This window comes from Lethenteron reissneri, chromosome 52 (genome assembly GCF_015708825.2).
Source record: "Lethenteron reissneri isolate LAM-NWPU_2019-01 chromosome 52, ASM1570882v1, whole genome shotgun sequence".
Lineage (NCBI taxonomy): Eukaryota > Metazoa > Chordata > Hyperoartia > Petromyzontiformes > Petromyzontidae > Lethenteron > Lethenteron reissneri.
The window spans coordinates 7331433-7343804 of NC_083830.1; the positions used below are offsets into that span (position 1 = coordinate 7331433).

The following is a 12372-nucleotide window of genomic DNA, read 5'->3' on the forward strand; positions in this document are numbered from 1 at the left end:
GCTCGTTTTTTAACCCACTTCCCGTGATCCAATCGAGCTGACATTTTGCACACAGACTCGTTGTGCGAGACAATGTTCGTGAATTTTTTTTTCTAAAATTTTACACTTTTTAGGCAAAAAAAATGTATTTTACAATTATTCAAATATAACTCATTCATGGCTTTGGCTGAACGTCACAGTGTAGGAGCCCAGAGTGTAACCCCTCCACAGGCCGTGGCGGAGTAGCGCAGTTGATAGCGCCCTCGCTTCCCATGCCAAAGGTCGCGGGATCGATCCCCGCGTCCTCCACGGGCGAATATATTTTTTAATCCTTTATATTAAGTTAACTTGCTTGCTTAGGACCGTGCAAATCTTTTGCTCGTTTTTTAACCCACTTCCCGTGATCCAATCGAGCTGACATTTTGCACACAGACTCGTTGTGCGAGACAATTAATGTTCGTGAAAACATTTTTCCAAAATTTTACACTGTATAGGGAAAACAAATTAAATATTTAATTACCAATTGCTTAATACTGGCAGACAATCATCTGACCCATAGGTGGAAGCCATCTCAAGCCAGAGGACGAGAGGACTCTAGCCGCCACGCATATAAAGGATTTATAGTGAAAAACTTTGTTTTTACGGGTTATACTTATTTATTGCATACGATCAGAGGAAACAAGAAGATGCTCGGTGTAGTCGGCACTTTGCTTCGTTCATCATTTCAGTTTTTAGTTTTTTTTTCCAATGCTTTGCTTTATGTGCCCCTCCCCCCTTTTTTAATGAAAGATTTCAAGAAATATTTCACGATCCGTCTCACTCCCATCCTCTCTCTTTTTTTTTATTGCGTGATCGTTTTGCATCAATTCAATGCCATTTGTAATTTTTTTTACAAACTTAAAAAAAATGTAGGTGGTACCCAACAGACAAATTCAGCGTGGGCGATTCTAAAAAGCACACATCAGCAGCCATAATTAGGTCAAAAGGTTAATAGGTCAATTCTTGACCCGTTTGCTTAGACCTGATAGTTATGCAAGTACCGTATTCTCTGGATTACACGGTACACTCCCCATATTTTCTATTTTAAAGTAAACATTGGTGGTGCATCTTACAACCTGGCCGTGTGTACCCCACCCACTCCCCTCTCACATCTCTCGCTCTCGTCTTTACCACTTCATGCTCCTATCTCCATCCCTACCTCGACATCTCTCTCCTATCATAGCATCCCCATGTCCTCCTCCTACTCTTTCTCTTTCTACTCTCCATCCCCTCCCCTCCCCCCCCTCTCTCCATCTACTCCCAGCTATCTCTCCCTGCCTCACCCAGTTTAATTTATGAGGATTTACCCTGTGAGCCATTTGGCTCTTGATTTGGGTTCAACAAACAATAAAACTACAAGATGCACCTAAAATTCATTGTACACAAATCTGAACATCACATACGGAAACAATAAAATCCTACGGGAAAAAAGCACAACCCGTCCATGCTGTGTACAGAAAGTGCAAAAAATTCCATTTCGATGTTTGATCCCAATAACAATCATAATACAATACAGATTTTAAAAAAACGCAAGTATGAATCTATACTAAATCACCCTCTCTCTCCACCTCCTCCCCTCTCTCTCCCTCCCTCTCTCTCTCCATCTCCTCCCTCCCTCACCCTGTCACCCTCCCCTCTCTCTCCATGTCCTCCTCTCCCTCCTTACCCTCCCCCTGTCTCCCTCCCCTCTCTCTCCATGTCCTCCTCTCCCTCCCTCACCCTGTCTCCCTCCATCTCCTCCTCCTCCCCTCTCTCTCCATCTCCTCCCCTCTCTCTGTCTCCCTCACCCTGTCACCCTCCCCTCTCTCTCCATGTTCTCCTCTCCCTCCCTCACCCTGTCTCCCTCCATCTCCTCCTCCTCCCCTCTCTCTCCATGTCCTCCCCTCCCTCTGTCTCCCTCCCCTCTCTCTCCATGTCCTCCCCTCCCCTCCCTCCACCCCCTCTCTCCCCTCTCGCTCTCTCTCTCTCTGCAGTCGCCGCCAGTGTTTGGACGGCATAGCCCCCCGTGTTTGTGCTGCATGCTCCGTGCACGTGGAAGGATTACGGCGTTAACATCATCATCATCAACGTCATCATCATCAACATCATCATTAATTATTGGTACTCTTGGTGGTAGTGGTGGTGGTATAACCGGAGCAAATAATTAAGTCAGTGGGCTATTAAGCCACGGCACGAATTGCTAACGCTACGACTGCCTTTGTTGTTATTGAATGGGTCTATTTATTCAATATTTTTTTTATTTGGGCAAATCGCCGCTTTTATTTGTGTATTAATACCAACGCCGTGCCTCACGAAACATCTACTCATCTGTCAACAGCTACGCCGCCGTCACCAGCGCAACCACAACAGAGAATTTACTGAAGGAAAACCACGCGTGGTCACTTCATCAATAGTCCACACTACAACTATCCACCATCATCATCATCATCCACCTTATTAATCTTCATCAGCACTCCGGCACCACAGCTACAACCTGCAACCACCATCAGCACTGCAACCACATCAGCACTGAGATTCACACCGCCAGGATCAACATCAACCATCAACCACCACAATCCACCTACTCACTGCATCACACCATCGACTACCACTCGTCAACCACTCTACATACCACCAACCACCCATCCACTCTACACCACCAGCCACAAACACGTCACCACCACTCACCCACTCTACATCACACCACCACCACCCACTCTACATAACACCACCACTCAACCACTCTACACAACACCACCACTCATCCACTCTACATAACACCACCACTCACCCACTCTTCATAACACCACCACTCACCCACCCACTCTACATCACACCACCACCACCCACTCATCCACTCTACAGAACACCACCAGCCACCACTCATCCACAACACCACCCAGTCAGCTAGCCACCACCACCACCACCACCACCACCACCCACCACCACCACCCATCACCACCCACCAACACCCACCACCACCCAGCCAGCCACCACCACCACCCACCACCCATCACCACCATCCAGCCAACCACCACCCACCACCACCACCCACCACCACCACCCAGCCAACCACCACCACCCATCACCACCCAGCCAGCTACCACCACCCACTACCACCACCCACCACCACCACCCACCACCACCACCCAGCCAGCCACCACCTACCACCCACCCACCCACCACCACCCACCACCACCCAGCCAGCCACCACCACCACCCACCAGCCATCACCAAAACCACCCATCACCCACCACCACCCACCACCACCACCCAGCCAACCACCCACCACACCACCACCACACCACCCACCACCACCACGAGGCCTCCTCCCCCACGCCGCCACGCCGCATGTATGACCGGCGGACGCTTTGACTTCGACGATGGTGGCGCGTTCTGCGGCGGCTGGGAGCAGGGCAAGGCGCACGGTCACGGCGTCTGCACGGGGCCCCATGGCCAGGGTGAATTCGCCGGCTCGTGGAGCCACGGCTTCGAGGTGGCAGGGCGTCTACACGTGGCCCAGCGGCAACACGTACCGGGGCCATTGGGCACAGGGCAAGCGGCACGGGCTCGGCGTGGAGGAGAAGGGCAGCCGATGGGTGTACTCGGGCGAGTGGACGTACGGGTGCAAAGGGGCGCTACGGGACGAGGCGTGCCAGAGCGGGTGGTGCCAGCTACGAGGGCACCTGGGGGAACGGGGCGCAAGACGGGTACGGTGTGGAGACCTACTCGGATGGAGGTGAGATTATGGGTGGTGGTGGTGGGTGGGTGGTGGTGGGTGGTGGTGGTGAGATAGTGGTGGTGGTGGGGAGTGGGTGGTGGTGGTGAGATAGTAGTGGTGGTGGTGAGATTGGTGGTGGGGTGGTGAGGTGGTGTTGGTGGTGAGATAGTAGTGGTGATGGGTGGTGGTGGTGGTGGAGACCTACTCGGATGGAGGTGAGATTATGGGTGGTGGTGGTGGTGGTGAGATAGTGGTGTTGGTGGGTGGTGGTGGTGAGATAGTGGTGGTGGTGAGATAGTGGTGGTGGTGAGATAGTGGTGTTGGTGAGATAGTGGTGGTGGTGGAGACCTACTCGGATGGAGGTGAGATTATTGGTGGTGGGTGGTGGTGGTGGTGAGAGAGTGGTGTTTGTGGGTGGTGGTGGTGAGATAGTGGTGGTGGTGGTGAGATAGTGGTGGTGGTGGTGGTGAGATAGTGGTGGTGGGTGGTGAGATAGTAGTGGTGGTGAGATTATTGGTGGTGGTCAGATAGTGGTGGTGGTCAGATCGTGATGGTGGTGAGATAGTGGTGGTGGGTGGTGAGATAGTAGTGGTGGTGGCTGGTGTTGGTGAGATAGTAGTGGTGGTGGAGACCTACTCGGATAGAGGTGAGATTATTGGTGGTGGTGAGATAGTAGTGGTGGTGGTGGGTGGTGGTGGTGAGATAGTGGTGGTGGGGAGATAGTGGTGTTGGAGACCTACTCGGATGGAGGTGAGATTGGTGGTGGTGGGCGGTGGTGGTGAGATAGTAGTGGTGGTGGGTGGTGGTGGTGAGATAGTAGTGGTGGTGGGTGGTGGTGGTGAGATTGGTGATGGTGGGTGGTGGTGGTGAGATAGTGGTGGTGGTGAGATTGGTGGTGGTGGGTGGTGGTGGTGAGATAGTAGTGGTGGTGGGTGGTGAGATAGTAGTGGTGGTGGGTGGTGGTTATGATGAGATGTTGGTGGTGGTGAAGACCTACGGGGATGGAGGTGTGGTTGTGGTGAGATCGTGGTGGTGAGATAGTGGTGGTTGGTTGTGGTGATGGAGACCTCGGATGGAGGTGAGATTAGTAGGTGCTGAGCACTGATTGTGGTGGTGGGAGGCCTACACGAACGGGGATGAAATGATGGTCGTGGTGGTATTGGTACATACATCTGTTTGGTGGAGGGTTGTGATGATGGGGCGGAGACATGTCTTGATGGAGGTGAGGTGATTGATGGTGGTGGTGTGGTTTGCTGATTTGGGGAGCGCTGCGCTACGAACCCGGTGACCTGAGTTCGATACCCTCTCACGGCCAAAAACACCGGTGACGATTATCTGAACCGGTCCTGGGCTTCCTCCCCTCGACCAACTCGGATTCAAATGAGCACGTGGTGCAGTGCGTAGTGAACTTCACCACGAGGGAGACAAAGGCGGTCGGGCGTGGTGCTGGCCACCCACCCCCTCGTGTGCCGTGCCGACCTTCATAGGTGCTCGCTAACAGCACTTGCCCCAACAGTCTGTTAAGGCTATGAAGGGCGGGGGGGGGGCTTTATCTTTGGTGGTGGTGGCAATTTTTTTTTATGGTGGAGGTGAGATATTGTGGTCGTGTTTGGGTGGTTGTGGATTGTGATGGTTGGTGGTGGATGGCCTGTTCACATCGCGATGAGCGGGTTAGAGATGCATTTGCGGGCGGTGGTGGTGATGAATGGAGACCAAAGTGGAACTCCGATGGTGTTTCGACGTCGGCGATGCGATCATCGTGTTCGGGAGGAAATGTGGTGTTTAGTCTGTTGCGTGGAACTTCTTTCGCGCCGTACGTATCCAACCGCGTTAATCGGAGGCGAGGATGAAGGGCAAGTGACGTGTGTGTGGGGGGGTGTTTGTGAAACTGTGATGATGGTTTAAGGAACCTCCCCATTCAAATTGGTTGGTTGGCAGTGCTTGATGTTGGCATGTGATGATGACGCGGCGGCTTTTCCTGGATAATCAGATACATCCGGCACGGTGTTTGGAGAAATCTCGCCGAGACTCAAGACTCACCGAGGATGGTGCTAAAATCTGGGGGGGGGGGGGGGGTGGGAAATGTTCACCAATTCCAATCCGAAACGAAAGTTTGGCTCCAGTTTTATTTGAAAGAAATTAATTTTAGAAATCGCGTGGGCCCTCATTATTGACGGAATGGCGCCCTGGTTTTGTTTCGCGATGTTGTGTGAGTGTGTGAATGTGTGGTGAGTGTGTGAATGTGTGAGTGTGTGAATGTGTGGTGAGTGTGTGAATGTGTGAGTGTGTGAATGTGTGGGGGGGGTTGTTTGTGGGGAGCGGTGGTGCAGCGGTTAGCGCTACGCTGCGCTATGAACCCGGCGACCCGGGTTCGATTCCCGCTCACGGCCAACACCACCAGTGACGATTATCTGAACCGGTCCTGGTCCTCCCCTAGGTCGACCCAGCCTGAAATGAGTACCTGGTGCGGTGTGTAAACATCGCCACTGGGGGAGACAAAGGCTGTCGGGCGTGGTGCTGGCCAACCCACCCCTCGTGTGCCGTTCTGGCCTTCATAGGTGCTGCTACTCGCTGTCAGCACTTGCCCCTCCAGTCTGTTAAGGCTACACGGGGGATCTTTATCTTTGTTGTTTGTGGGCCGCTACGCTCGCCACTGGCCATGGTGGCGGTGAAACCCATTCGAGGTGACGATGTCGACGATGGAACGTCGGTGAAAGACGCATTTTTTATATTTTTGTGTCCGTCCCATCGTTTTTTATTTTACGAACGAATCCTTCCCCGTGGAAATTATTTCGGCGATGCCGCCACCGCCGTGCACAAACAACAGCAGCGACACGCTCCACGTGTCAACAACAACGACAACAACAACAACACTGCGGCCTGAACAAGAGACATTGAATTAGCATGCGGCAGGTGACGTTTCGGGCGATGGCCCTTCAGGGCGCGTACATCGCTAGAGGTAGCTGGAAAGAGCCTCGCTCACCACTCTGGCCTCTCTGTGCGTGCTGTGAACGAGGGTGTTTGCTCGAAACGTCGGCGGTGATATCGAGTACTCGTTTTTGCATTATTAATGCTTCAAAAAAAGCAGAGACAAACATCTCCCCCGTGTAGCCTTAACAGACTGTAGGGGCAAGTGCTATGAGCGAGTCGCACCTACGAAGGCCAGAACGGCACACGAGGGGGTGGGTGGCCAGCACCACGCCCGGCCGCCTTTGTCTCCCCTAGTGGCGATGTTTACACACCGCACCAGGTACTCATTTGGCGCAGATAATCGAGCTGGAAATCGAACTCGGGTCGTGGCCGGGTTCGTGAAAATCACGCAGCGCGCTAACCGCTGCGCCACCGCTCCGTCTCCGCATTTCGACGCCACACTGCCCGCAACACGGGCAGTTCAATCGCTGCAGAACAACAACAAGAGCAGCAGCAGCACAAATATAATAAAATCCCTTGAGTGGAATCGTTGACCCCCCCGGAATCGTGGCCGTACGTGGACGAATCGGACGATTCGTTCGTGGGTGTCTCTCCCCCCTCCAACAACCCTGCCCCTTCCGTGGATTATTTAATCCCCCCATCCCTCCCACAATTCTACCCCTGCGGTATTGGGGAGCCTCCGCGGATTTCTAATCCCCCCCCCCACAATCCTGCCCCTGCGGTTTTGGGGTGCTTCCGCGGATTTCTAAATCCTCCCCCCCCGCCACAATCCTGCCCCTGCGGTGTTGGGGAGCTTCCGCGGATTTCTAAATCTCCCCCACCCCTCCAACAACCCTGCCTCTGCAGTGTTGGGGAGCTTCCGCGGATTTCTAAATCCTCCCCTCACCCCACAATCCTGCCCCTGCGGTGTTGGGGAGCTTCCGCGGATTTCTAAATCCCCCCCACAATCCTGGTGGCGGGGAGAGGAGGAGGAGAGAGAGGGAAGAGATGAAGGGAGGAGAGGGGAGGGAGGAGAGGGAGGAGATGGAGAAAGGGAGAGCCATGAGGAGGGATGGGGGAGGGAGGGAGGAGAGGGAGGGAGGAGAGGGGAGGGAGGGAGAAAGGGAGAGCCATGAGGAGGGATGGGGGAGGGAGGGAGGAGAGGGAGGGAGGAGAGGGGAGGGAGGGAGAAAGGGAGAGCCATGAGGAGGGAGAGAGAGGGAGGGAGGAGAGATGAGGGGAGAGGGGAGGGAGGAGACATGAAGGAGGTGGGAGAAGGGTCCAGGGCAAGACGAGTGTTGATGATGATGATGATGCATGGCAAGGATGTTGGTTGCCATGGGAATTAATTGACCGCCGGTGTTGCTAGGGGACCGGCGATGGGAGAGGGAGTGGGGGGGGGGCGATGCTGGTGGTGATTGGCGTTTGGCAGGTGGCGGGGGGGTGGGGGTGGGGGTGGATTAGGGGGGTTCTCATCTCGTTAGCAGGGTCACCCCCCCCCCTGTACAGTGCGTGACGTAGCTGGCCCCATGCCCCCTCCCCCCCCCGTCATCCTTCACCCATGAGGCGTGGACTCCACCTTTGGGGCCGTCCATAAATGACGTCACGCACCGGGGGGCGGGGGGGGGTCAGACATTTGTGACGATGTGTGACGAGGGGAGGGGGGGTTTGAGAAATGTGACGTCACATCAAAATGCGCAACTTTAAATAAATATAGTCGACACGTTTTACTTAATTAAATATACTTTATGATAAATGTTTTCTCCTACAACATCAGAGTGCAGCGCCACATTAAATAACGCACTACAATTACAATAGTTTAAAGCGATTTGAAGCATGTTTTATTTTTTGGGGGGTGGGGGCAGAGCTTTGTGACGTCATTTGAGGGGGGGGGGGGTTCTGACTTTTTGTGACGAAGGGGGGAGGGGGTCAAAAATCGTCCAAAATCGCGTGACGTCATTTATGGACGGCCCCTTTGATCGCGTTCATATGACCGCGTCGTTAAACCCGCCACCACCCCGACACAGTCAATCGGTTAAGGTTGCGTCGCGTAAACAGAACGGCAACACCGGTTTGCGTGTTGGAGAGTAAACCCACAACATTTAACAATTCGAGTGCCGCATTAGTAGGAGCGTCGGGTTGCTCGGTCAATGGCCTGCAGGGTCAACGGCGGCGTGGTGTATTCCCCAAATATGCCCGACTGTGAGGGCGGGCCACAAGCCGGCGTGAGTAGGTGAAACGTTGAGTTTTATAAGGGCACCACGGGGTGACCAGCCCCTCCCCACCCAGCCCCACCCCACCCAGCCCCACCCCACCCAGCCCCTCCCCACCCAGCCCCACCCCTCCCACCCCCCACCCAGCCCCTCCCCACCCTCCCCTCCTCACCCAGCCCCTCCCCACCCTCCCCACCCAGCCCCTCCCCACCAAGCCCCTCCCCACCCTCCCCTCTCCACCCAGCCCCACCCCTCCCATTTTTGGACGCACGACGGACGGACACAATAATCCCCTGTGGGCTGGTGGAACCAGGAGGTTCCTACCAGTATTACCCAACAGCCTCGATTGTAGAGAACTATCCTTTTGCCTGTCCAGGGACCGGGTGTGTTGCAGTAAATGTGAAACTTTAAAGCGAAAATCAGACCACGACTTGTTATATTCATTGCATCAATGCGCGTGCAATTTGTAAGGCCGCGGTGACACAGACTTATTTCATTTCAAGGTTATAATCCCTTGTTCATCGCGACGTCCTTTTTACTTCGATGTCTCAACAGCGTGACGGAGATTCACGTGATGACGTGCGGGTTCTGCCTTTGTAGTGAGGGTTGCCAGTTGACGCCGAGAAGGGGGGAGGAGGCGCCTCGCCCCCCCCCCCATGTGGAGTGACGTCACCCGCTAATTATTATTAATGAGGGGGTGGGTGTCCATTTGGAGGACGTCACCTGCTCATGATTATTAATGAGGGGGGGCTGGTCGACGTGAAGTGACGTCACGAGCGCATGATTATTAGTGAGGGCGGGGGGAGTACTCCATATTGAGTGACGTCACCTGCTCATGATTATTAATGAGGTGGGGTGGTTAGAGGGTGTCCATTTGGATGATGTCACCTGCTCATGAATATTAATGAGGGGGGGCTGGTCGATGTGGAGTGACGTCACGAGCGTTAAGGACAGACATTCCTGGGTGATTATAGTCGGTATATTGGTCGCGAAAGCAGCCTCCGTGTTAAAGCCGCCTGTTCTGTCTGTACGGGATAGAGTGTTTCCCCCTCGCACGCGCGGGTTATCTCCGGCCGCTCCGGGTTTCTTCCCACGTGGTGCTTAAACGCTGATTAGTTGCCGGTGGCATCTTACCCGTACGCATGTCCGATGAATTTCGCACCGTGCCTTATCAACCGTGCTAAAATCGGAGGTGCGGGGGAAGGACAGCAAACGAAACACAAAAAAAGCATTTCAAAACAAGTGAGGTTTTAAATCTAGACGACTTTAAAAGCGCACGGCTCCCCGTGGCGGCTTCCTAAGAGCGGACGGGAAGAAGAGCATTCCAGACGGCCGCAGAAGCCATCGGTCTTTGTTCGATGGCCGAGCGGAGTTGCCGTGGCGACGGTTCACGACTCCTCGACGACATCGCCGAGGCTGCTTGCGTTGTGGCCGAAACGTCGTGAGAATAATTTTATTATGTTTTATTTTTATAGTTTCATTATTTCCCTTCTACGTGACTTTACCGAAAGAACCAAGAAGATGAATCCCTGCAGTCACGAAAGCTTTAAATCGAAATTTATATCAGCAAGGTGTCGCGGGTCATTCGTGGCAAGCGCTTTTGCACGTCATGAGCGGATGTAGTAAGTAATATTGAAAACACACTTTTTTTTAAAACACGCTTTTATTAAATGTACCGTACTAGTGATGGCAGAACTCCACGACTCCAGGAAATGGCCCCGTAACTTGCCATAACGTAAGGCCAATTACAGCCAACGTCAGTTGAGCATGGACAATTAGACCCAAGCCAAAACATAACATATAAAAAAAGATATTTTATTTTATTTCTTATGATAGAAGATAGTATTGTCATCAGTATCACATAAGTATACCAAGTTTGCAGTCGATACCGCATTGGGAAGTGGGTAAAAATCGAGTTACAAGATTTGAGGATACAACAACGACAACAACAGACAGAGTGAGTTCAAAGAAAGCGTGTAAAATATACGTGGAGGACCGCAGGATCTTGGCCAATTGTCGGCACTACGTTGCCTGGTGTGCAGGAGGTCGTGGGTTCGATCCCAACTCTGACGCCTGCTGTGTATTTGGAGTCTGCGTGTCTCTCTCTCATCATCATCACGGTGACTAGGAGATGTTAACTACCTCGCCTGGTGTGCAGGAGGTCGTGGGTTCGATCCCAACTCTGACGCCTGCTGTGTATTTGGAGTCTGCGTGTCTCTCTCTCATCATCATCACGGTGACTAGGAGATGTTAACTACCTCGCCTGGTGTGCAGGAGGTCGTGGGTTCGATCCCAACTCTGACGCCTGCTGTGTATTTGGAGTCTGCGTGTCTCTCTCTCATCATCATCACGGTGACTAGGAGATGTTAACTACCTCGCCTGGTGTGCAGGAGGTCGTGGGTTCGATCCCAACTCTGACGCCTGCTGTGTATTTGGAGTCTGCGTGTCTCTCTCTCATCATCATCACGGTGACTAGGAGATGTTAACTACCTCGCCTGGTGTGCAGGAGGTCGTGGGTTCGATCCCAACTCTGACGCCTGCTGTGTATTTGGAGTCTGCGTGTCTCTCTCTCATCATCATCACGGTGACTAGGAGATGTTAACTACCTCGCCTGGTGTGCAGGAGGTCGTGGGTTCGATCCCAACTCTGACGCCTGCTGTGTATTTGGAGTCTGCGTGTCTCTCTCTCATCATCATCACGGTGACTAGGAGATGTTAACTACCTCGCCTGGTGTGCAGGAGGTCGTGGGTTCGATCCCAACTCTGACGCCTGCTGTGTATTTGGAGTCTGCGTGTCTCTCTCTCATCATCATCACGGTGACTAGGAGATGTTAACTACCTCGCCTGGTGTGCAGGAGGTCGTGGGTTCGATCCCAACTCTGACGCCTGCTGTGTATTTGGAGTCTGCGTGTCTCTCTCTCATCATCATCACGGTGACTAGGAGAGCTTCTTGGTTCTTTCGGTAAAGTCACGTAGAAGGGAAATAATAAAATAATTTTCACGACGTTTCGGCCACAACGCAAGCAGCCGTCCTCAGGTGAAGACCAGGTCTGTCGGGGAGACAGCATCTGACTCTACGTGACTTTACCGAAAGAATCAAGAAGATGGCTAGGAGATGTTAACTATCTCGCCTGGTGTGCAGGAGGTCGTGGGTTCGATCTCAACTCTGACGACGCCTGCTGTGTATATGGAGTTTGTGTGTCTTTCTCTCATCATCATCACGGTGGCTAGGAGATGTTAACTATCTCGCCTGGTGTGCAGGAGGTCGTGGGTTCGATCTCAACTCTGACGACGCCTGCTGTGTATATGGAGTTTGTGTGTCTTTCTCTCATCATCATCACGGTGGCTAGGAGATGTTAACTACCTCGCCTGGTGTACAGGAGGTCGTGGGTTCGATCCCAACTCTGACGCCTGCTGTGTATATGGAGTTTGCGGTGTCTCTCTCTCCCCGTGGTCGCCGTGGATTTTTCTCCGGGTCCTCCGGTGTTTCCCTCCAAGTTCAAACTCAACGTCGCGCGGTTTCAAGGTACAT

The 12372-nt window shown here is 53.2% G+C and overlaps 1 protein-coding gene across 1 annotated transcript in view; it reads left to right on the top strand.

Annotated features, from left to right (window-relative positions):
- Positions 1-2001: 2001 nt before the first annotated feature.
- LOC133355783 (junctophilin-2-like) overlaps positions 2002-12372 on the top strand; it is a 39880-nt gene continuing 29509 nt past the window's right edge. Inside the window, 3 exon segments of the mRNA XM_061573131.1 lie at positions 2002-3499; positions 3501-3620; positions 3622-3736. Of these exon segments, the coding sequence (XP_061429115.1) occupies positions 3353-3499; positions 3501-3620; positions 3622-3736 (382 nt within the window). The 5' untranslated portion in view covers positions 2002-3352.